The sequence below is a fragment of the Anabas testudineus genome, chromosome 10, assembly GCF_900324465.2.
Source record: "Anabas testudineus chromosome 10, fAnaTes1.2, whole genome shotgun sequence".
Lineage (NCBI taxonomy): Eukaryota > Metazoa > Chordata > Actinopteri > Anabantiformes > Anabantidae > Anabas > Anabas testudineus.
The window spans coordinates 8,654,531-8,677,423 of record NC_046619.1 but is presented as its reverse complement, the minus strand read 5'-3'; the positions used below and the strand labels follow the sequence as shown (position 1 = coordinate 8,677,423).

Sequence of the window (22,893 nt, the reverse complement as noted above, 5' to 3'; positions counted from 1 at the left end):
TATTTTTATGTATATAAACCATTTTCAAGTCGTAATTAGCCTTTACATTTAAACGACTCAGTGCATCAGGCGACAGCAGGACTATTAATTATTATTTGTGTATAAAAGTTTTTGTCTTGTTTTAAAACAATGCAATACATTGGCTATCATTAACTAATGCATTAGATTGGAAAAAATAGGTATGCATATGAAATATTTCCGTAAAGAATGAAAGCATCGACAGAGGTCTCTGTTTAGCTCATGCAGCCTATGGTCCAGCCCCATCTCCTCCTCTTTATTTTCCAAACACTTATTATGATGGTTAACAACAATAGTCATGTGTGCCTATGAGCTTTTGCCCCTATTATAGCAAAACCTGGAACTGCAATGGTGCATATGCTGGTCGACTGGAAACGAGCTCCAAGTCGCAGTGTTTGTTTTTGTAGACACTTAAATGTGTTATTTTTATATCTTACCCTCCCTCTCTACCCGTGTCTGAAAAACACATCTTTAAATGAAATTGAGCCTACATTTATCTCATTTTCCTCCTATAGCAATATGAGACTACAGACAATAGACAATGTCAGAATAAGACATTAGACTTCACACAGAGAGTATTATATTACAGAGACATGCTTAGATGAAATAAATATGACATGATCAATATGTTCACACCCTTGAACCAGTAGTTTGAATTGCTGCTGTGTGAGCGGAGCACAGGTCTAATTATCCATTAATACAGCAAAGGGGCGGACAGAGTGCCCTTCCTAAAGATGGCGGCTCCTGGCTTCAACGCCTGCGCGGGGTTTCCATTGTATTAACCCTGCGTGAGTGAAGCCTCTCTGCCAGCAGTATCTTTAACCTATGACCTCCCGAGTGTGCCAGTCCTCCGCCATATTGACTGTTGTCTTGACTGGAGGAGATAGAGAACATTTTGAGGTCCGAGAAGAAACGAAAGTGTGCTCGTAAAATCTCTGAAACTGGTGCAAACTTGGCCAAAGCGTATTATAAACACCGTCGCGATGGCAAGGAAGAAAAGCAAACAGCAAGGGATCGCCCAGAAGGAGATTGGGACTGGACAGCAAGCCGTACCGAAGAACCCAGTCTCTCCCGGCGATGCAGCTGGCGGTGGCGGCGGAGATGCTGGGCTGGATAGGCTGGCCACTACCAGGGCGAACCAGGTAGCTAGCAGCAAGCCAATCGCTGCTTTTAAAAATAGACAACTAGCCACTGCTAGCACCTCTCTGCTAATCCAAGCATCCTCCATTGTCCTTTTATTTAATGTAGCTAGCTAGATCCTGCAGAGGTGAAGTTACATGCTCCGCAGGTTGGCGGAAACATATTTCAGTCTCAATGTAATAGTCGTGGATGTAGAGCTTTACGTCGTCTGATGTGTAATTAAATAAATAATGCAGTGCACTCGGCGAGCTGAATTGTCCCCAAGAGGCGGCTTTGAGGGTGGTGTGTCCACCCGCTGCAGCCCATCTCCTGTGCCGGACAGGTGACATTGCGTCTCGGACAGGTCGTCCCATTTCCAGCGTTTGTAACTCTTCATCCGCCCAGCTAACGTTAGCCATGAGGCTAGCCGGGCTATCCCCCTCAGCCAGCGTGCTGCAAACGTGCTTGCAGCCTACACTTGAACCCATCCACACAGGAGCCACTCAGACAGCAGCAGCAGCAGCAGCAGCAGCAGCAGCAGAAGCTAATCGGCTAGTTAGCTAAAAGAGACAGCGGGTTAGATCAACTCTCTGACCTGGCTCGACTTCTTTATCCGAGTCTGTCCCTCTGTACATCTTTTTGTTTCACCTTGTAGAGTGTGACAGTGTCATGTCAAAAGTTTCAGTGCACGTAGTTGAGCTAGTGATGCCTAGCTAAATCGGAGTTAGCGTAGCTATTCAAGTTGAGGGTGATCACAGCCTGAAACAAGAGAAGATGTTACTCTGCAGGCTGCAAGCAGCAAACTTCACGTCTGAGTGAGCCTCAACTTACAACCTGACTGACAAGTGCTTGGTCTAGTAGTTTAATGCTCTACCACATGTGTATTTGGATGCTTTTGACTGAGCTGTGTGTATCTAATAAAGCTGCAACTGAGTGTCCATGCACACAACTATACTATATTTAATCAGCATGTAAAGTGTTGCCATGCTGATTAAATGTGACCTGTTTTTTCTAGTGTTAATCAGCAAAATGACATGTCTCACATAACAGTTTGACTTCAGGCGGCTACTTCTTGACCTCTTTATCCTCTGTTTCTCTACCTAGCCTATGCACACCTGCTGCCTGCTGTGCCACCGTGAATTCAAAGACTGGGGAGCAAACTCTGTGAACGGGCTCCCCGGGGGCCACGGGACCAAGCTGGCTGATGCCGTGCCTGCGCTCTCCCAAGCCTTATTGCGGGAGGCACCAGGGCGTAAGCTCGCCGATGCTGTGCCCTCGCTGTCCCAGTCCCTGCTGGGAGAGGTGCCTCTGTGGATCTGTCAGAGCTGCTGCAAGAGTGTGGAAGAGGAGGAGAGGAGGAGCACCCAGGAGCAGCCGACACAGGTGAACAAAAGGGCACTGATTTGGGTCATATGTCTGGGTGCTTTTCATGACTTCTTTTTAGCTAAAGTGTTTATTTCTGTTGACTGAGGTGATGGCACATATATTCTTTATACATGGGAGTTGCAAGTGCTTACTTATTTACTAAGTAAATGTGTCGGTAAATGTCATCTTAGATTCAGTAAGTTTAAACGGAGTCTGCTTTTTGTCTATTCAGAAAAGATTTATTTTGTGTTTGAGATTCTGTGGCAGTAAGGTAGCTGCAGTTCTTGTCTTTGCTTTCGGTTCTTCTAAAAGTACTTTACATGAAATGCAAATTTTGAAGACTCACTGTATCCTCATCAACTGCAGGTGAACGTGGTGTTCAAGATGTTTTGCTTTTGATGCTTTGCTTTTCATCAGCTCCAATGTGGGAACGTTAAAAATAGCAAAAAAGCAACAGACAAAAGGATTGCTTAACCATCTCCTGACCTGTTTTAAGCATTTAAGCAATATTTTGGTTTGTTTTTCTGTTGCTCTTGATACTTTATAATGCTGCTTTAAGATCTTTTTACTTACCATATTAACACCAAAAGCACTATCTGCTGTTTGACGCTACTAGTGCCAAACAGTAAGCCCACATGGACAGCCAGAGCACTAAACAATTGAGTGATGGTGATTTTTGTTTTTTAAATTCAGGTACCATTGTCACACTCTTCTTCCTGTAAGTCCCAGAACTGTGGGAACGGTTACCCGGAGCAAAGTACTGTAGATTGGGACCCGAGTTCCTTCCTGTCAGCCCACAAACTGTCAGGTCTGTGGAACTCTGCCCACGCCAATGGAGGGGAACACTGCAACCACAACACTTCTTCACATCCACCACAAGGTCTGTTATCAAAGGGTAAAAAATGGCTCCAGAAAACATTTGATAACGGTAACTGTAATTGCTGAAAACAACAGAAATCCAAAATTCACACTTTCTTATGAGTTTTTAACAGGTTTTTACATGGATACAGATAGAATCAGTGCTCTACGGCTGGCTTGTTAGCTTACTTACTTAACATTAAATGTGTGATTCATTTTGGCCCACTTTGTTCTGGTAACTTCACTAAACGGATCACTAAGAACAAAGAGGCATCTTATTAAAGCTTAGAGTGATCTGCTTTCTGTTTTTATTAATTTTCAGCATTATGAAAGGTGAAATGCTGTTTTAAGGATGAATAATGATTCCTTTTAAAATAACAGAATTTCCACTATGCTTTAACTTAATAAGACCATATGGCTGCATTGTACCCTTGTTAAGTAAAAGGTATCAAATGGACACACGTTAAAAAGGACCCTATTTGCAGTCATGCATACACATTTTGTGCTATTTTGAGATATATAGGCCTGTCAAAGCATCCCTCTACTTTAGATGGAATAAACACATGTCAAAATATATACATGTTGAATTTTTACCTGTTAGCTCATCTAAGAAAAGCTGTAGAAATTAGAAGTTGAACTTTAATAGTTAAACATTAATAATAAAATAGTTTCAGCCCAAATATTTTCAACATCTGCTAAGACAGATATCCAATAAACTATTATAATTATAATATTAGGTTTGCTTTTTAAAATTATGTATAGCTTTTGTAGCTTTCCTGTGGTTTAATAGGAATCTATTATGAACTAATGCTATAGAGCTAAATAGACGAAACCTGTTAGCGTTAATTATCACAAGCGGAGAATTGAATGTGAAAGTGAGGTGTGTTTGACGTGGGCATGGGAAGTTTAGCAGTGGTTGTATTTCTAGTTTAGTAAATACCCGAATGGGGCATGTTACAAATTGTATTTAAACAAGGGTAAATCCAAAGTGATTTACTTAATTGAGAATATGCTGAATGATACAAACTTAAGTTAAGCTGTAAATTATGCAGGTGAACAATTACGTTACAGTGACTTTGAGCAGCTGGACAGCATGGGTGATGATTCCCAGAAAGAGATACAACTTTTTTTTGTACATAACATAAACTAAAACTACAGCACCTGGAGATGTTTGAGTCACAGGATTTGATCAAACATATAAAACTCTCAAATATTGGGATTTTTGTCATTATAGTAAAAATCTTACCTACTAATCTAAATGTTTATTTGAAATACAGCGTGTTAACAAATTCAATTTTATCATATTGTTATTGACATAGAGTTAATTACAGCAAAGTTTGGGCTCTAATAATACGACATATGTTGTATTAAGTCAACCGCTAGTGCACTTTTGCATTAACTGAATTTTCTCCATCTCCAGGTGTAACAGCCTGTTATGAGAAAAGAGGACTTCATGAAGCGCCTGGGAAATCTGCAAAAGCATCGGGGACTAAAGTCTGTCCCTACAGTCACCCGTCATCCCAGAATTCCAGTGGATCTTCTGCTGGGAACTCTCTGTCTACCTCAGGAGAACTTTGTAAGACCACTCCTAAGCACTTCAAGACCATGTGCCGTCGACCGACACCACCAGGTAGTTTTTTGTTTGACTTTAAGGATTTTATTAGAACTATTACATAATTGTCTGACTCCTTTTCAACACGTGGAAGACTTTTCTTACTCAACACAATTGGCAAGCCATTGTATTGTCACTGTGAATTCAGTTTCAAACTAATTTAACTTAGTGGTTTCATTTGGGATAGTTGTAGTCTATCATAACGTGTTAATGAAATTAACCGGCTAAAGTTCAAACTCATTTTTATTGATGTTTTGCATTGTTCAGGTGAAGCCTTCCACCCCAGTGACCACCATCAACACACAGACTTGTCGGTACCACCCAACAGTCCCACCGGCCTGTCATCTCAGCATTCCTCCCTCCTTCCCCCAAAGCCAAGCTCTGGGCAACACGGCCATGTAACCTCCTCGTCTGGCACTGGTGTGGCAGCTCACCCACCTTTCTCCCCTCTGGTACCAAATCTACATGGCCCTACAGCCAAACTCAACTCTCCCAGTCCAGATAGTCCGACATCTATCCATAAGCCCAGCCCATGCAAAAACTCCCACATTCCTACCGTCAACACACAACACAGCAAACTGGGCACATCTCTCTGTAACCACTCTTGTAATGGACACAGTCAGGGAACAGTGTCCACCTCCAGTGTTGGCCATCTGACAGCTGGAGCCTGCAGGTTAGTGTGAACATCTGTTTTTTTGAGTATGTGGAAATGAGTGATTGGCTTTATGGCTGTGCTTATCCTCAAAACAGATGCTTTCTAAGGATTAATTCTTTTGTTGCAGGGATCAGGCATGTAAGGGGCACAAAATGACTAATGGGACTTTGTGCCACCCTTCTTCGGAGTTGGACGAGGGGGAGGATGAAGACAGCAGCTCTGAGAGGAGCTCCTGTACCTCCTCTTCCACCAACCAGAAGGATGGGAAGTACTGCGACTGCTGCTACTGCGAGTTTTTTGGACACAATGCGGTACTTTAAAACTTTTTGTTGTCACCTGTTTAGAAATAGTAATTAAGACTTTCCTTTTCTACTAAATATTTATAGAAGTTGACGTTTTGAAAATAAATCAATATTTCAATGTCACAGCCTCCAGCTGCACCAACTAGCAGAAACTATGCTGAGATCCGAGAGAAACTGCGCTCCCGCCTGACCCGGCGGAAAGAGGAGCTGCCTCAGCGTCAAGATACAGAACTGACGACGACCGGCACTATTGACAACCGTGATGTGGATGAGCTGCTAGACTTCATAAACAGTTCTGAACCCAAACCCGTAAATAGTGCCAAGGCTGCCAAAAGGGCTCGACACAAACAGAAGAAGAAGGTATAATGACATTAGAGAGTGTGTGTGTGAATATTTTCTTTCTCCATTTCACTTGGATAATTTATCATCTGATGTATGAGGCCAGTTATTTATATTATTTATTTAATGCTAGCTTATTAACATTTATTACAAAACCCTTCTTTTTATCTTTTCATGTAATAAAAGATACCAACACTGCACAATATTAAATGTTTAAACATAAATCCCTCCAAGGACTTTGCCTAAATAGACTAGAGAGGAAACTGTGAAAGAAATTAAAAACAGTAACACTGAATTATATAAGTGCATAACTCCTAATGCTTAGTTAGGCTATTTGAAATCTGTGATAATGTCAGACTCTGCTACAAAGGAAAACTATAACAGGGAGGAAATTACATGATTTAAATTCACTGAGCAGCAATTAAAAAATTAAGAACCATAAATATTAAAACTTGTTTCATTGTTTATGAATCAGTAAAGAATGAGTAGACAAGATCAGGAATCTGACAATTTGATGCCAGTGTTCAGTAGCAGTGATACTAGTAAGCAGGGCTTGACATTAATACCCCCAACCCACCAAATGCAGTTTGTTTATTATTTTATTATTATTATTATTTTATTTTTATTTTTTTCTCTTCTCCAATTAATGTCATACACCCCTGCACCACTTTTACTGTATGCAAAAAGAAGCTACTCATTTTATGTTTTGGTCTCAATAGACTGCATGTTTTTTGTAAAAAAAAAATAAGTTTTACACACAACCTTACCAAAGCTAAATACTTGATAATGACCTATAGTGTTATACAGTTTATGTAGTTTTGATTTGGTTGTGCACAGTGGCCATTGTGCATGTATGTCTGTGTGTTTGTATCTGTTCACACTTACATCCATGTCCCATGTGTGTTTCAGGAAAAAGCTCAACAGGGCAACATGGGTGCTGCAGGCAGTGACCCCAACTCTAATCCATCTGAGCCTGTTGACGATCCCATCCCTGATGGTTCAGAAGCCAGTCGGTTGTTAGACTGGCCTCAACTGGAGCTGGAGCGCGTCAACAGTTTCCTCACCAGTCGACTTGAAGAAATTAAGAACACCATCAAAGACTCAATCCGGGCTTCATTTAGCATGTACGATCTCAATTTGGATGTCAACGACTTTCCAAAGAAGGCAGCCACGTTGGAGGGTAACCATTTACTATCCCACCTCAATGGTTCCTCTGACTTACAACAGATAGACCTTGACCTTGCTCCTCTTTCACTGGGATCATTTAAAAGCCATCTGGACCTGGTTAATGGATGGGAGGACACAACCACTGTCTCATCCCCCAGTACCACCACAGCACCAGGGGTCACTGCTGCTTCAAAGGACATCCAGCGGTTGCACACTACCCCCAGTCTCTCAAAGCTCATAAGGGTTCGCTCCCCAGAGAGATGCACTTCCACTGGATCTGACAGTTTGCCACAGGTGCCAGCACAAGCAACTGCTAAATCAAAGGAGGACACCCCTGATCCCAAGAACACAGCATTTGGCAATGGTGGTGCAAAGTCAAAGAAGAATAAAAAGCAGCAGCAAAGACAGGACCAGTCTGTGTCAGAGCAAAGTTCTAACAAACCAGCCAAATCTGCCTCTGGGAACGAAACGCAAAAAAACAGTGAGTCTAAAGAAATGGCTTCTAACGGCCTAAAATCTGGCAACAAACAGCCGCAGCACTCTGCAGACAGCCAGAGAAACGGGCCCAAGAAAGCTGAGGAGAGCAGATCATCCAAACACGCGGCAAACGGAGCAAATGGTCTCTTGAGTGCACAAAGAGGGAAAGGTGACACAGACACACGGGGAGGTCGGTCTGAGCAGGATTCTGAAAGCAAAGCTCATCCCGCCATTTCAGCGAATGGGCAGCAACAGCAGCAATCTAAGGGGAAAAATAAGAAGAACAAGAATAAGGGAGAAAAGTCCAGCAGTGCCATCGGTATGGGACTATCAGCGTGTTTAAATGCACTCAAGTAACCAGGTTACAATTGACTTCCTCCAGTAAGCTGATTTCTTTACCGTCATGTAAATGGGAAACCTGGTTATTAATCAGGGTAGGAGGATTAAAGAAACCCAGTTTCTCCATGTAGATCATTCTTAATCATAAATCTCTTAGATCATTTTTAAACTAAGTCTGCCCAAAATCCAACTAGAGCTAACACAAAGTGTCAGTTCAAATCTGTGAACCATGCTTCCAAAATGAACAAAGATAGAGAACAAATCAAATGACTGCATCTATACGTGGATATGTTTGTAGCAGAGTGTCTTCAGTGCAGGTAAACTTGTTCCCTGAGGAATCTGGTGTCTCTAAGTAACCTGGTTACTTAAGTGAACGTAAACGCAGTCAGTGTCTACATTTGCAACACTATGTGCAGGATTAGCATTGTTCCATTTTAAAAAAATCTTTCTATCTATTTTTAATCTTTATTTCTATTCTGTAGATGATGTATTTCTCCCCAAAGACATGGATCCAACAGAAATGGATGAGATTGATCGGGAAGTGGAATACTTCAAAAGGCAAGTTCAATGCAGACGGTGTATCAGAATCTTTATACATCAAGCTAAACTGTCATGTTGGTTGTAAATGAAATGCATGAAACTCAGTATTATTTCTCCTTCCTTTCCTTCTCCCCTTGTTTGTTTGTCTTTGTTCCTGCTAGGTTTTGCCTTGATTCTGCAAAACAAACTCGCCAGAAGGTAGCAGTGAATTGGTCCAACTTCAGCCTCAAAAAGGTTCCTTCCAATGCAGCTCAATAACTCGGACGAGTGCCAGGAAAAAAAAACTTCACACCACAAACTCTTTTAGTAGAGCCCTATTTGGCCTGAGGCCTTCTCTCTTTCCTGTTTTATTTTTTTCCTTCCTAAGCCAAGGGACCCTGGTACAAAATGATACACTCATTCAGAAGATTAAAACATGACTTGTGGCTAACAAGCCAAGGATCATTCTCAAGGCCAACTCTACATTTTGCTATTACTGCAATGTTCACTAAATGAGAGATTCAAAAATGGAAAAAAAAGTCTGTGGAATCCACTGCATCCATGTGCTTAAGTATGTAGTATGTAAACAATTACCTAACACGTAATAAATGTTTTTATCACAAATCTGAGACATTTTAACGTTGTTAAACTTCTGAATTCTGTCAGTTTAGTTGGGTGTTCATCCATTACGTTCTGCGTTTTCTAGTTTCCCGACCACTACATCAGTGTCTGTAGACACTTAGAAATGTTTGTCTTATATTTAACAACTGTCAAAAACAGCACAAGACAACATTTTCATGACCGTTCAAATTTCAATCATTTCCTCAATTCTTACTTGTCAGCATTTAATTATTGAGGAATCACCGATATAAAAATGAACTGACAAAGTGATGTACCTGCTACACTCTTTTCTTTTTGTATGAAATTATATTGAAGATCAGAAATGCTTGATAGTTCAGTACTCCAACACTAAAATAGCTGTGTTAGAAAAGATAAATTTGTTGAGTAAACACTTTGCTCGCAGAATGCGTCTCAAAAACATTAATCCCAATGAGGTACCCCATGCTTGACGTGAAGAAAAGAAAAATCTAAATACTGTACCCCAGTTGTTTATTGGGCAAAGTTTAATCTGCCTCTTGCTTCAATGTCAATCCTCCCTTGGTGTTGATCTTGAACTGTCCCTTTTTATAGTAATATCTAATATAAACTCTGCCATCTGTAAAAGAAGGTTCTGTACCAAGGTTTCTCACTCTTCAAACTGTTACTTTAACCTCTGTGCCCCCAGCATTGACGGCTACACCAGTGTGCAATGTTCATTTTAACGTTGGAACCAACACACCTTGTTTTGACGCAGTTAATTACAATGCTTGTACATACTGAGTGATTATTTTGGAGCCTTGTCAGCCTTTGTCATGCGTTCCTGAGGGCTGTGTGTGATATAATTTCAACCGTACCATTTTTTTTTTCTTTACTCTTTCCCTGTACTGTGGCCTTAGTGGGACACTCCACTAAAGCCAGCCTATCTGAAGTCCAAATCTTGATCATATGAAATATATCACTGAAGAGTTAATACCTTTGGGACAAAGGCCTTGGGATTCACTCCAGTAACCATGTTTTAGCTGATGGCTTTCTTTGAAATGGATGACTTCTTTCTTGATTCTGTGCTGAGACTTTTTCATATAACATCTCTGATGCTTTCCAGGTTACATTAAATTAGGGAAGATTATTTCAATGTTGCGAATGTAGATTTATACCAATAATAGCCAAGTGTATGTTGGCTTGTTCCTTTTTTTTTTAATTCACTTTTGATACTGTGAAAAATCTTTCGTTCAGAAAGATTAAAAACAATACAGTTTTGACAAAATAAAGTGTGGCGTTTGCTTTCTAATTTTATTTTATTAATTTGCTTTGGTTTCCATGTTATTGCATTTTTGCATTGAAATGTTGGGACTCGGCGTCTCGATGAGATTTGACCCTTCTAGCGTTCCTTACAGTCGCAGAACTTCCTGTGTCTTTGTAAACATGCGAGCTACGTGTATGTACTGAAGTGTGCGCCCAATATTTAACGTTAACTAGTTAGTAAATAACAACTTGGCTTGGTTTTAAGTAAATATAGAACATCACTATATTCATTAATACAATGGAGACAGAAAATCGACCCAAAAAGGTAAGTTAACCACATGTAGGTATCGTTGTTATGAAGAGGTTAGCTAACGTTACGCCAGCTAACATTAGCTAGCTAGTCAGCTATTAGTCTCATTCGTCTGGTGTACCAGATTAAATTATCCATCGTGCAATTATAAGAAGTCAGAGTTGTTTAGCAACAGATAAAACTAAATTAAAGTCATTTCTGTGTTTGTTTTACAAATGTTTGTAACTTAAAACTCCACGATTGACTAGCCATAACGCATCAGCGTTACGTTACCACACTTGGCTAATTAACAGGACGTAAGTCCGACGTTTTACGGTTTAAGAATGAAAACGTCTGCTCAAAACATTAGTGAACTACATTTCTATGATAAGGTTACAGGTTGAAAGAAGAGAAAACGACATGCTATTCAATTATCCTGATGTTTGTGGCAATGTTATGGTAAAAGGCATAGCATTGCACAAAGTCAGAAAGATTGTATGTTTTTTTCCAGTCGTTGACCTATGTTAAATATTAGAAGGAATGTCTACCACCAGTATTACCATAACTATTTACTTACAGTAGCAGCTACCAATCACAAAATAACATCTTATCAAGTGTAAATAAAAATACAAATGCACATAATGTTGATATAAAATAGGTGTTTGACTAGACATCCAACATATGTCAGCACAAATCTAAGCTTCACAAATAAGCACATCAATTACAGCCAATACATTTCACCACTGTGGTCATCACCACGTCAGTATTTTAAAGAATAATCTGCCTAAAAAATAAAAACAACAGTGGAAGAATTTGTTGTTTATCTCCTGCTTTTTACTTTATGTTATAATGTTTGGTCCAGTTTGCACTGGCTGAATGCTGATCTCTAACCTCTATGAAAAAAGCCTATAGGAAACTCTCACTCAATGTTTATTACTACTGATAATATGTTTCTGTACAGAGATCACAGGGGGAGGATGAAAGGTCTGGCTCAGAAGGATCAGAGGATGATGATTATGTTCCATATGTGCCAGTCAAAATAAGAAAGCAACACATGGTAAGTTGTTGTGCATTATCTTATTTGACATTTAAGAAACTATGTTCCAATCCTTTACACAGGTTCTGTATCGATTACTTGTATATATTAAATACAGTTTGTCATAATTTCAGACTAATTCTGCCATTGTTTTCTAAAACTATTAGTTTTATTAATAATTTTGTTTTTAATTAGGCTACTTCATTGTATTTTTATTGTCAATATGTGAATCATCACTTTTTTTTAAACATGTAACTCACAGCTACAGAAAATGTTACGTTTGCGAGGAAAGGCAGTGGATGAGGAACAGAAAGATAGTGGGGAGGAGCAGAGGGATGAAGATGAGGGTCTTGGTCCACGATCCAATGTCAGTCTCCTTGACCAGCATCAGCACCTTAAGGAGAAAGCAGAAGGTAATCCTTTCAAACCAGGTTCAGTCTGGATAATAACTGCTTCCATTTTTTCCACTCTTTTTAACATGACTGTATTGGTTCTGTGTTTTATCTGCAGCTCGCAAGGAGTCTGCCAAGGAAAAGCAACTGAAAGAGGAGGAAAAGATTCTTGAGAGTGTTGCAGAGGGCAGAGGTAAAATTGTAATGCTGATAAGTGAGCCATGTTGGCTTGTTGGACAGACTGTTAAAAGAGTTAGTGGAAAATGTCTCTGGAACTTGAAAAACTAATTGTGGTTACTGTCCCCTATCAGCTCTCATGTCTGTGAAGGAAATGGCCAAAGGTATCATATATGATGATCCAATAAAAACCAGGTAAGTTTGTGATCTGTGATGTTAAAAAGTAATATTTGCATGGGAGATGGAGATTTTTTAGTTTTCTTTTAATTTTCCCTAAGCTTGCTCAAATGGGATTGTTGGGTTTTCTATATCATTGTTTGTGTAATTACACTCTGTAAGGTCTTAAACCTTGCACTGTAAAGTGCCTTGACATAACTTCTGTTGTGAATGGGCGCTACACAAATAAAACTGAATTGAATTGAATTTCTCATTTACTTCTTAGCTGGAAGGCACCACGCTACATCCTGAACATGCCAGACACCCGAAATGAGCGCGTCAGAAAGAAATTTCACATTCTGGTTGATGGAGATGGCATTCCTCCTCCAATCAAAAGCTTCAGGGAGATGAAGTTTCCACCAGGTTACAACACACACACACTCTCTTTCCAATAAAAAACAGTTTTGTTTTGTTTTTCTGTATGAAGAAATGGTGATGCACAATTAACAACTGGCGTAATGTGTCTGTTTATTTTGTTTGCAGCAATTCTGAAAGGTTTAAAAAAGAAAGGTATTGTGCATCCCACACCAATTCAAATCCAAGGAATCCCCACAGTGTAAGTAAACTACACAGAATTATAGAAATCAAAGACTGTAAAAAGATATAATTACATTTAAATTGTATATTAATTGACAGTGTTTGTCTGTAGTCTCTCAGGTCGGGACATGATTGGTATTGCCTTTACTGGTTCTGGAAAGACTTTGGTCTTCACTTTGCCAATCATCATGTTTGCCCTGGAACAGGAGAAACGGCTGCCATTCTTTAAGAGAGAGGGACCATACGGACTCATCATCTGTCCTTCAGTAAGACGCACAGAACAAACACACTTCAATGACAACACAGCTTGAAATACATTAATGTGTTTAGATTCTCGTATGTGACTTTGATGTCTGTTGTGGTGTCATCTCTAAATGTACAGTTGTTGTACAGTCATTCTATTAGAGCACAGCAATGCAGCTGATGTGCCTAAATAAGGAAAATACACACAAAATCGGACCCTGTTTACCTGTTGCCATTAACAGTATAGCCATTTGTCATTTAAAATGACAAATGTTGCTGGTGTTAGGTCGTTTCAGATGTCACTAACATTAATTTCATGATTTACTTGTTGATTAAATAGCCGATAATTGTCAATAATTTTGGTCATATTGCTCAACCCAACTACAACCTGGCCACGTCTTTGGCACAAGTTAGTTCTATTCAAATTGTTAATGTGTAGATTATCCACAGTAAACTCTGCTCTGTCTTTCTGCATGATACAACTAGATGAAAGGGATATTTCACTAGTTATTGTAAAATGACTTAGGGTATGAAGATATTAGCTATGAGCAGCTTTCCTTTTATATTAAATTTGTGACTCATCATCAGGATATCTCAGCTAAATACCTTTCCTTTTGCTCCAGCGAGAGTTGGCGAGGCAGACGCATGGCATCATAGAGTATTACTGTAAACTGCTGGAGGAGGAGGGAGCTCCTCAGCTGCGCTGTGCCCTTTGCATCGGAGGAATGTCTGTTAAGGAGCAGATGGAAGTAGTAAAACAGTAAGTAAGAAACTTTGTGTCTATTTCAATTGGTGTCAAACAGAAAAATGCAGATATAATGCAGGTATCATATTACCTCCTGAAATACTGAATAACACTTCAAAAGTCAGTCAATCAGTCGCTGTATGGGGCTCGTTTTCCTGCTAAATCGTTGCATTCTCTTGGGTACAGTGGTGTCCACATGATGGTCGCCACCCCTGGCAGACTAATGGACTTGCTGCAGAAGAAGATGGTGAGTCTGGACATCTGCCGCTACTTGGCTCTGGATGAAGCTGATAGGATGATCGACATGGGCTTTGAGGAAGACATCAGGACAATCTTCTCATATTTCAAGGTGAGGTCTTCCTTTTATGGCATTAACTCACTATAATAGCAGTGTGTGATCATATCATCAGTGTAGTTGACTTTCACATGAGGTGGCTGTTAAAGCATAAGATAGATTTTATTTATATCCACAAATGTATCGTGTCTATTTGTGTTTACCAGGCACACATCTTAAAATTGTTATTTATTTATTGTTTATGTTTATTTACTTATATCTAGGGGCAAAGACAAACCCTGCTTTTCAGTGCTACTATGCCCAAAAAGATCCAGAACTTTGCCAAGAGTGCACTGGTGAAACCCATTACTATCAACGTCGGCAGAGCAGGTGCTGCCAGCTTGGATGTCATCCAGGTATGTTCTTCTTTCTCTGCGGTAGATGTGTTGTGATGGGTCTGGCAGATTCAACACTTTCATTTGAAAAACCATATGACGTAAAAATGAACTGGACTGTTTTGTGTTTTTTTGTGCGTGCGCAGGAAGTAGAATATGTCAAAGAGGAAGCCAAGATGGTGTATCTGCTGGAGTGTCTCCAGAAGACGCCACCTCCTGTTAGTAATTCCTCATATTATGACAGCGACACACCTAAAAGAAATCTCAGACATTTCAAAAGTAACAAACCATTGTTTACTTCACATTGACAGGTGCTGATATTTGCTGAGAAAAAGGCTGATGTTGATTCCATCCATGAGTATCTGTTGCTAAAAGGAGTGGAGGCAGTGGCCATTCATGGAGGAAAAGGTACACAGAACTCTGTTCTGATCATTAAAGTACATACACTGTAACAATCAGTACATAGTAATATTACATGTAAATTAGACCATTGCTTGAGACCATTTTCTTGTAGTTGTGCACCATTGCCACCAGATGCCACTGTTGATTGCAAATGTCACAAGTCCTGTTTCATAGTTTAGTGTTTCAATGGAAAATAAATATTTTTTTGTCAATGTCAGTGTTTTTTAGTTTATATTATATTTGTGGATTGTTTCAGATCAAGAGGAAAGAACCAAAGCAATAGAAGCATTCAAAGAAGGAAAAAAAGATGTCTTGGTTGCCACAGATGTTGCCTCCAAAGGTCTGGATTTCCCAGCTATACAGCATGTAGTGAACTATGACATGCCAGAAGAGATAGAGAACTATGGTAAGAGAATATGTGTATGGTCTTGCCTCCTTTTAAAATTACCAAATAATGTAAGCTTTAGTTCTCCATAACTCGATCAAGTTGGTTGGTTGAAATTGTCTGGTTTCAGTCCACAGAATTGGAAGAACTGGACGATCAGGAAAAACTGGTATTGCCACCACGTTCATCAACAAAGGCTGTGGTAAGGGGAAATACTGATCATAAAGATATCTCATTAAGTCAAGTAATTAATGTCTCAGTACTGGTACAATCCATTTCAGTGAGGTTGGCTTAATATGCAGTGGCAAGAATGTATTGGATTTCTGCATTAATTTGTCATTAACTGTGATGTGAATATGAACTGACGAAACTATATTGAATTATTTGTAAAGAACACACAGCACTACTCTTGGCATAAAAGAGCACTGCATATTATCATGAAAACATCATCCCAATTGATTAAGTATAGTGGAGGAAACATCATGATTTGGGCCTGCTTTGCTGCATCAGGGCATGGCTAGCGTGCAGTGATTAGGGGGAAGATGAATTCCCAAGTTTATCAACACAGCATAATGTGAGAATGTCTGTACGTGAGCTGAAACTTTGTAGAAGTTGGGTGATCCTACAGGACAATGACCCATAACACACAACAGAGTGGCTTCAGAAAATCAAAGTCCAAGTCAGAGCCCAGACCTCAACCCCATAGAGATGTGATGGAACGACTTGAAGAGAGTCACACACATGAGACGTGCAAAGAATATGACAGAGCTAAAGCAATTCGGCAGGAAGAATGGGCTAAAATTCAACCAGTTATTAATTCACTTAGGGTTCACTTATTTTTTTCCACTATGCAATGAGGTTTTAATGGGTGGGTGTTAACATATCATCATTTGTTTTGTTATTATTATAATTTTAGGTACATTATATTTACACCTAAATACTTTTGACTTAGATAAAGATCAGATTACATTTTATGACAAATTAATGCAGAAAACCACTAAATTCCAGAAGGTTCTTACCACTGTAGTATTAAATGATGAGAAGTGAACACTAAGTGCACGTCTTCTCCTCGCAGATGAGTCAGTATTGATGGACCTGAAAGCCCTGCTAGTTGAAGCCAAGCAGAAGGTTCCTCCAGTCCTCCAGGTGCTCCAGACGGGAGACGAGACCATGCTGGACATCGGAGGTAAGTGTTTCACAACAGCTATAGTTCAACACTCTATTTCTAGGCACCCCTGCTCTTTCACTGACCCGATGATGTCACATTCACCGAAGCAAGCAAGCATTGTCTGCAGGCATGTTTAATAAGCGCAAGTCTTTGTGTTTTCACAGGAGAGAGAGGCTGTACATTCTGCGGTGGTCTGGGTCATCGTATTACAGACTGTCCTAAACTGGAGGCCATGCAGACGAAGCAGGTCACCAACATTGGGCGGAAAGATTATCTGGCTCACAGCTCAATGGACTTCTAATTGTTGTTTTCTTTTATTACTTTCTTTTATTTTTTTTTTTATTTTTCATCACAAGACCCATTCTCTAAACTAAATGGAACTGCAAAACATTTCTGTGGAAACTATTATCTGCCACCTCATATCTCTCACAACTAAGGAAGTGTATTTTTATCATCACCTAACACTGCAGGTCAGATAAAAGTATTGCGTCTTTGTTAACCAGTTCGCACCCGTTTTTCTTCTTTTCTTTTGTCATACTTGTCCTGTATGTGTAGCATTTGTTGCATACATTTTTTATATTTCTAACTGTAAATAAAACCACTGTATATTTGTTTTGGTTATTTTGTCATTTAAAAGAATAGAAAGGTGTGGTGGCAGTTTTGTAGAGAGAGGAAGTTGCTAAATTGAAGAGTAACGTAAAGGGAAGTTGGACTTAAGAAGACAGCAACACAACAAGTGCTCTTTCTTTTGTAACTCTTCACTCGCAGATCAGTGATAATGACTGTTTTTTTTTGACGGTTGTTTTGATGTACACAAATAGACAGAATGAAAGCTGTTCGTGACGTAAAGGAAACTCTTGTTCTAGTTTGTTAGAAAACCTCAATTTAAACTATCGGTTAGTGACAGGTTGACCACAAAGCTCGGACTGTCGTATTAGGGTGAGAGCTTTACAGTCAAAGCCTCGTACCATGGACGTCATCTTCAAAGAAGGCATGCTGTACCTTCAGGGGTTCAAGTTCGGAAAAGTAAGTTTTATGGATTTATATAGCATTTTTTATTATTATATAACATATTTTGACTTATAGTTGTTATGTGTCACCGCAGAGCTGTTTACCACAGATCTATATGTGGCTGTTGAGCTTTAAAGAAGTGCTCAATTACAACATTGGAGGAAAATGCTAAAGGTTCTTACTGAAAGTAGTCGTTTTTTTTCAGACTCTTAGAAAACATTTTTCAACAATTTCTAGCAACGTTCCTTGTGTTTGTGATGTCGCTCATATTTTCTATGTGGGTTTATGGTGATGAGGCACATTAACATGTGATATCTGTCGAAAAAAAGCTACTGCTAAAAGTGGAATATACCATGTGCTTTAAAAAGAGACTTAAGTAATGGAAAACGTAGAACCAGTAATCCAAATGTTTGGCAGCGGAAACTTACAAATTGTCACTTCAGGCAGTGAAGATATTTAAGCCATACTGAGTATATTGTAATACATTCCAATAATTAATCACTAATCCTATAAGAATTGCAGTGGTAACTAATGGGAGGTTTAATGTATCTGAAATTACCAATGGGAATATTTACATTTTTTTATTCAGCATTGTCAACAGGGTTGATGTCAGTGCCAGTAGAAACAGGCTCATTAATGATGTAGTTAATGGCAGTATATGAAGACAAAGACTGATCCATGGGACACAGCATAAACTTTGAATAAAGCTCTTTAGGGAAACTGAATTAGTCTCTGTTTATCATATAAGATAAGAAACCACAAGAGTGACTTTTAACAGTTATTCTTTTTCCCTTTGTCATCTACAACAGAAAACGTGGCGGAAAATATGGATGGTTCTTTTCAAGGCCAGCTCGACAGGAGTCGGACGGTTGGAGTTCTGTAATGTCATTGACACCAACGTTATTAATGATCAGAAGAGAGTTGGCCGGCAGAAAACGGAGAGAAAGGTGGTGCGTTTAAGTGACTGCCTCAGTATCACCCTTGCTCCAAAAGAGCCTTGCCCCAAAGGGTCCACAGCCTTCTACGTAAACACCACGCAGTGCACCTACACCATGGCCTCCATGACAAGCCAGGAGTGGATAAGTGCTCTCTGTCTTTTAGCCTTTCAGGTATTATGTATGAAACATCTCTCCTGTTGACCACTGAAACTGTCTTTTTTGTTTTTATAATATCCGGGCTAGTGTTATAAATTGGGAAAGGTGGTGATTAGCCTTTTCCACAACTAGAGATAAATAGATAGTACAATGAGGAAGTTGACTGTAACTTCTGTCACCTCACTTCTCCAATTCTTGTGCAAGTCTGCTGATTCTTGCGTCTAACCACTTTGAAGTCATAAAACAATGATAAGAGGGTGGTGTACACTGTGCAATGTTTACTGTACCACTGTGTGTTTACAGAAGGATCCTGGAGAATCAGACAAAGGTGTTTTGGAGAGAGAAAATGCATTGACCATGGAGGATAATGACATTTACTCATCTTGGAAAACTGGTACTTATCAGTCTGCAGATGACAACAGATCACTGAATGTTAAAATGCAACATACGAAAATAATCAGTTTACTTTAAGCAAATGTTTCATTATTATTATTAATATAACTGGTTTATTGTAGTTGTTGGATATATTAAAATAAAGCCAAAAGACAGGAGGAAAACGTGAAAACGTTTAGACGTCATAGCATCCTAAATTTGAAACATCTGCAGAAAACTTGAGTATGTGTGTGCGCGGTAGCTACGAGCTAATTTATTCAAACATGAACACCAGAATGTATTAGCGTCAGCAACTTCCAGCTTATCTAAATTTATTTCCCTTTATTTCCTAATGGATTACACTTCTCCTGAAATATCCAGGCAGCCCAGTCACATAGAGGGATTAGCAGAATGCAGGCAATTTGAAATCAGCCTTTTTTTTTTTTTGTATGGGAATATATTTGTAGTGCATTAATACTCTGTTGATGTATTACTGCTGCTGAGCGCTCATGTGAAAAATCTAGTGCTTTTTTGTGTGCACTAGTGCTGCACTCCCTTTCTGGTGATGTTTAATATTTTGGTGTCTTCCTGTATTTAGATCTGACCATTTCTGCAAACCAGTACCAAGTGACGGTCCATAGCACAGAGGCATCGAGGAGGTGCAAGTTGGCTGGAAAGTATCTGGTCTCCCTGGAAAAAGAAGCCGTGCTACTGCTGGCCCTCAACACCGGTCACACCATCTATTGCTGGCCTTACAGGCTTCTGCGCAAATTTGGACTGGTTGAGGTAAAACTGTGAAAGTTAATAATACAAATTCAGACTTCCTGATCTGGACCATCACTGATCTAAAGACACAGATATATTGGAAAACACGCTTGTTGGCTTTCTTGCTGAGTGAACAATTAGGAGACAGATACCATTCTCGTGTCTGTGAGGCAAATATGAAGCTGCTTCAAGCAGGTGGCTCGATAGCACAGATGCAGAGAAGGAACCTGGTAGTTTTCTTGGTCCAGTCTGTAATTACTATTAAGTGACGGGCAAAAATGTGGTGGTTTTATAGTTAGAATGGCTATTTGTGTGATTCATGCTGTGCTAAGATAACCAGCTGTTGTTAGTGACATCATTTTTACCTCACAAACATGAGAGAAATATCACCCTTCTCATCTAACTCTTAAATGCAAATGAATGTATTCATGTTCCTCTAAGGTGTATATTATTGGATGTGATTTCAGGGGGGGTTCAGCATCGAAGCAGGGCGCCGCTGTGAGTCCGGAGAAGGAATATTCATCTTCCTGTCAGCACATGGTCCCCTCATCTTCCAAGGTATATCAGAGAAGTGCTCTGGAGAGAGGAGGTCCTCTGTCCAGCCACTCAGTATCAACACGAGATCTTTATGTGAGCAGTCACCTGTTACGCTCCCAACCACCTCCAACCGCCCTGCTGCTTCTACTGCATACAACCCTGCAGATGACTTCCCCAACATAGAGGACAATCAATACTCCACCATTAACGAAGCCTCCGTACTAGATTCAACGCAGCTAGTCTTTGTCGAACCTCAACTTTCTGACTATAAAGAGGCGGTGGGAGCAGAAGCTGAGGACGAGGATGAACGGTGTCATTCCCTGGAGGCTCTGAAACTGGACGATGACATGGGGGAAAACATTTATTACAACGTTAGGAGAGCCACTGCTCCTCTGATCAGAAACGATCAGTTCAAACAGGAGACAGACAATTCAGAATGCGTCTATGCAGATGTGAAAGCACGCCATCCTCCCTCAGACCAGCAGCTGCAGCCTGTGTCACTCTTCCCTTCGCCTGCCCCCCAAAATCCTTCTTGTGCCCTTTACCAATCCGTCTCCAGCCCCCCACTCAAGTCTAGATACCCACGCCAGCCACCTGTGAATAGCTACACCCAGCCTGAGTACAGTGCTCAGACACAGGCAGTGGATGACATGCAGGAGATGGAAGAGGCCATCGGCTCCTCTGCCCGTGTTGGCCCTACTGAGCCCCCTGGCACTTTTAAACACAAGCTGGCAGAAATCATTTCTAAAGACCTGGCAAAGTTCCAACCACCACTTCCCTCTGGAGCAGGCAGCCCTGCATTTTCTCAGTAGGCTATTAGTTAACAGACACACTAGAAGGAGCAGTTTAAACAATGATAGATTGTCATAAAGCACATGCAGCAGCATAATACGTTTATTTATTCAAAATCCCCTTAAATGTCAGCTTGCAGATGATCTTGTTTACGTTGTTCTGTTTAGTCTATTGTGTTATTACAAAATAGAAAAGCTACATGTCTAGCAGTATTTTTAACAATAGTTAATAAACAGAATAAACACCTGAATGATGAACATGGACACAGCTCAGTCTACTTTATTGATACCTATGGGGAAGATGTTGCACCTAGACAATAGTGCTACTACAGGGTTTTGGAGAATAGTTCGATAAACTATTGCATTTTGTATGTGGATGCTGTACGGTAGAAATGCTGAATGCAACTTACTTATAGGGGATATAATTATGTATAAATATATATAAAAACAGCATAAAATGCTCATTTTTGTCTCAAGTATCTTTATTGTATTAAAACAATTCTTATAAAATACCCAATATAAAATACATAAATAAAATAATTGTTTTTTTTTTAATTTAGACAAATATCACTAATGACACTGGAAATGCATTTAGTGACGGTTCAGGGTATTTAAAGTGCATTAATAGGCATAAGACAGACCTTAAAAGGTGTTTTGAGTGTTACCTGTACTTTTTTTCATTTGGCAGTGCAATATCTAAGCTATTAATCTCGACCAGAGAATACACGTAGGACTATCTCATGGGACCAACATTTCTACAAGCTGTCAAAGTCTGGATCTCCTGGTACAGTTCTGTTACTGTCTCCCGATGTGACTTTCCTCCAAGTCGCTGAGATGGGACGATTCCCCATCACTGCTGTGAGATGTTGATTTATTTGAGGCCAGGTCAGATGTAGGTCCAAGTATAATGAGGTGGCCGACTGACGCACAGGGGTCACGGTGCTCTCCGCTCAGCTGGGTCGCGCACTGTGCCGAGGCCGCAGGTCTGAGAGAGTGAATCAGACTCCTCCTGGAGGTCTTGTCTGCTGATCCTGGTCGTGGACTCATGCACTCCGACTGCACCACGCCGGCCAAGAGTTCTGACAGCTCAGTGATGTAAATCTGCGCCATTTGGAGGGTGTCATACTTGGACAACTTCTTCTCATTCTCCAGGGAGGGGATGACGCTCCTCAGCTCGTCGAACGCTTTGTTCAGGCCGTGCATCCTTCTCCTCTCCCTGGCGTTGGCTGCGACGCGCCTGTGCCTCTGGTGGCCAAAGTGGCTGGTCGTGCCTCCCTCTGTTGACGTCTTGCAGTCTGTCTGGGTGATGCCTGCAGCAGCAGCAGCAGCGGCGGCGGCGGCGGCTGTGCTGTCGGGAACTTTACCCATCGGCACAAGTTTCTCCAGCGAGACACCTGCTTCTGCAGCTGCGTGCGCGTCCCTCCTCGAGAACGCACGCAGTGAATTTGAAGA

At 40.3% G+C, this 22,893-nt stretch overlaps 4 protein-coding genes across 4 annotated transcripts; 3 read left to right on the top strand and 1 right to left on the bottom strand.

Annotated features, from left to right (window-relative positions):
- The first annotated feature begins 881 nt into the window (after positions 1-881).
- Positions 882-10,580, top strand: fam193b (family with sequence similarity 193 member B). Its single transcript, XM_026358201.1, has 10 exons — positions 882-1,160; positions 2,242-2,520; positions 3,196-3,382; positions 4,781-4,990; positions 5,240-5,645; positions 5,755-5,938; positions 6,056-6,289; positions 7,178-8,231; positions 8,734-8,809; positions 8,953-10,580. The coding sequence occupies exons 1-10, from the start codon at positions 1,002-1,004 to the stop codon at positions 9,047-9,049; spliced, it is 2,886 nt and encodes a 961-aa protein (XP_026213986.1). The 5' UTR covers positions 882-1,001; the 3' UTR covers positions 9,050-10,580.
- Positions 10,581-10,775: 195 nt separating this feature from the next.
- Positions 10,776-17,482, top strand: LOC113160756 (probable ATP-dependent RNA helicase DDX41). The gene is made up of 17 exons (XM_026358170.1): positions 10,776-10,937; positions 11,863-11,958; positions 12,200-12,350; positions 12,448-12,522; positions 12,641-12,701; positions 12,949-13,085; positions 13,206-13,278; positions 13,372-13,525; positions 14,126-14,262; positions 14,434-14,596; positions 14,806-14,937; positions 15,063-15,134; positions 15,228-15,324; positions 15,575-15,724; positions 15,834-15,905; positions 16,779-16,889; positions 17,036-17,482. Exons 1-17 carry the CDS (start codon positions 10,911-10,913, stop codon positions 17,170-17,172), a joined length of 1,845 nt encoding a protein of 614 aa, XP_026213955.1. The 5' UTR covers positions 10,776-10,910; the 3' UTR covers positions 17,173-17,482.
- Positions 17,483-17,605: 123 nt separating this feature from the next.
- On the top strand, positions 17,606-21,950 carry dok3 (docking protein 3). Its single transcript, XM_026358171.1, has 5 exons — positions 17,606-17,897; positions 18,692-18,991; positions 19,280-19,370; positions 19,947-20,134; positions 20,581-21,950. The coding sequence occupies exons 1-5, from the start codon at positions 17,841-17,843 to the stop codon at positions 21,460-21,462; spliced, it is 1,518 nt and encodes a 505-aa protein (XP_026213956.1). The 5' UTR covers positions 17,606-17,840; the 3' UTR covers positions 21,463-21,950.
- Positions 21,951-22,205: 255 nt separating this feature from the next.
- On the bottom strand, positions 22,206-22,809 carry LOC113160899 (twist-related protein-like). The gene has a single exon (XM_026358363.1). The coding sequence runs from the start codon at positions 22,807-22,809 to the stop codon at positions 22,237-22,239; it is 573 nt and encodes a 190-aa protein (XP_026214148.1). The 3' UTR covers positions 22,206-22,236.
- Between the last annotated feature and the right edge of the window lie 84 nt (positions 22,810-22,893).

Bases quoted from the DNA above. Each gene is read 5' to 3' on its own strand.
- dok3 (XM_026358171.1), top strand. From the start codon at position 17,841: ATGGACGTCATCTTCAAAGAAGGCATGCTGTACCTTCAGGGGTTCAAG. The intron at 18,992-19,279 runs GTATTATGTATG...GTGTGTTTACAG, and splicing joins TCTGTCTTTTAGCCTTTCAG to AAGGATCCTGGAGAATCAGA. The intron at 20,135-20,580 runs GTAAAACTGTGA...ATGTGATTTCAG, and splicing joins GCAAATTTGGACTGGTTGAG to GGGGGGTTCAGCATCGAAGC.
- fam193b (XM_026358201.1), top strand. From the start codon at position 1,002: ATGGCAAGGAAGAAAAGCAAACAGCAAGGGATCGCCCAGAAGGAGATT. The intron at 6,290-7,177 runs GTATAATGACAT...TGTGTGTTTCAG, and splicing joins GACACAAACAGAAGAAGAAG to GAAAAAGCTCAACAGGGCAA. The intron at 8,810-8,952 runs GCAAGTTCAATG...TGTTCCTGCTAG, and splicing joins GAAGTGGAATACTTCAAAAG to GTTTTGCCTTGATTCTGCAA.
- LOC113160899 (XM_026358363.1), bottom strand. From the start codon at position 22,809: ATGGGTAAAGTTCCCGACAGCACAGCCGCCGCCGCCGCCGCTGCTGCT.
- LOC113160756 (XM_026358170.1), top strand. From the start codon at position 10,911: ATGGAGACAGAAAATCGACCCAAAAAG. The intron at 10,938-11,862 runs GTAAGTTAACCA...GTTTCTGTACAG, and splicing joins CAGAAAATCGACCCAAAAAG to AGATCACAGGGGGAGGATGA. The intron at 15,725-15,833 runs GTAAGAGAATAT...GTCTGGTTTCAG, and splicing joins AGAAGAGATAGAGAACTATG to TCCACAGAATTGGAAGAACT.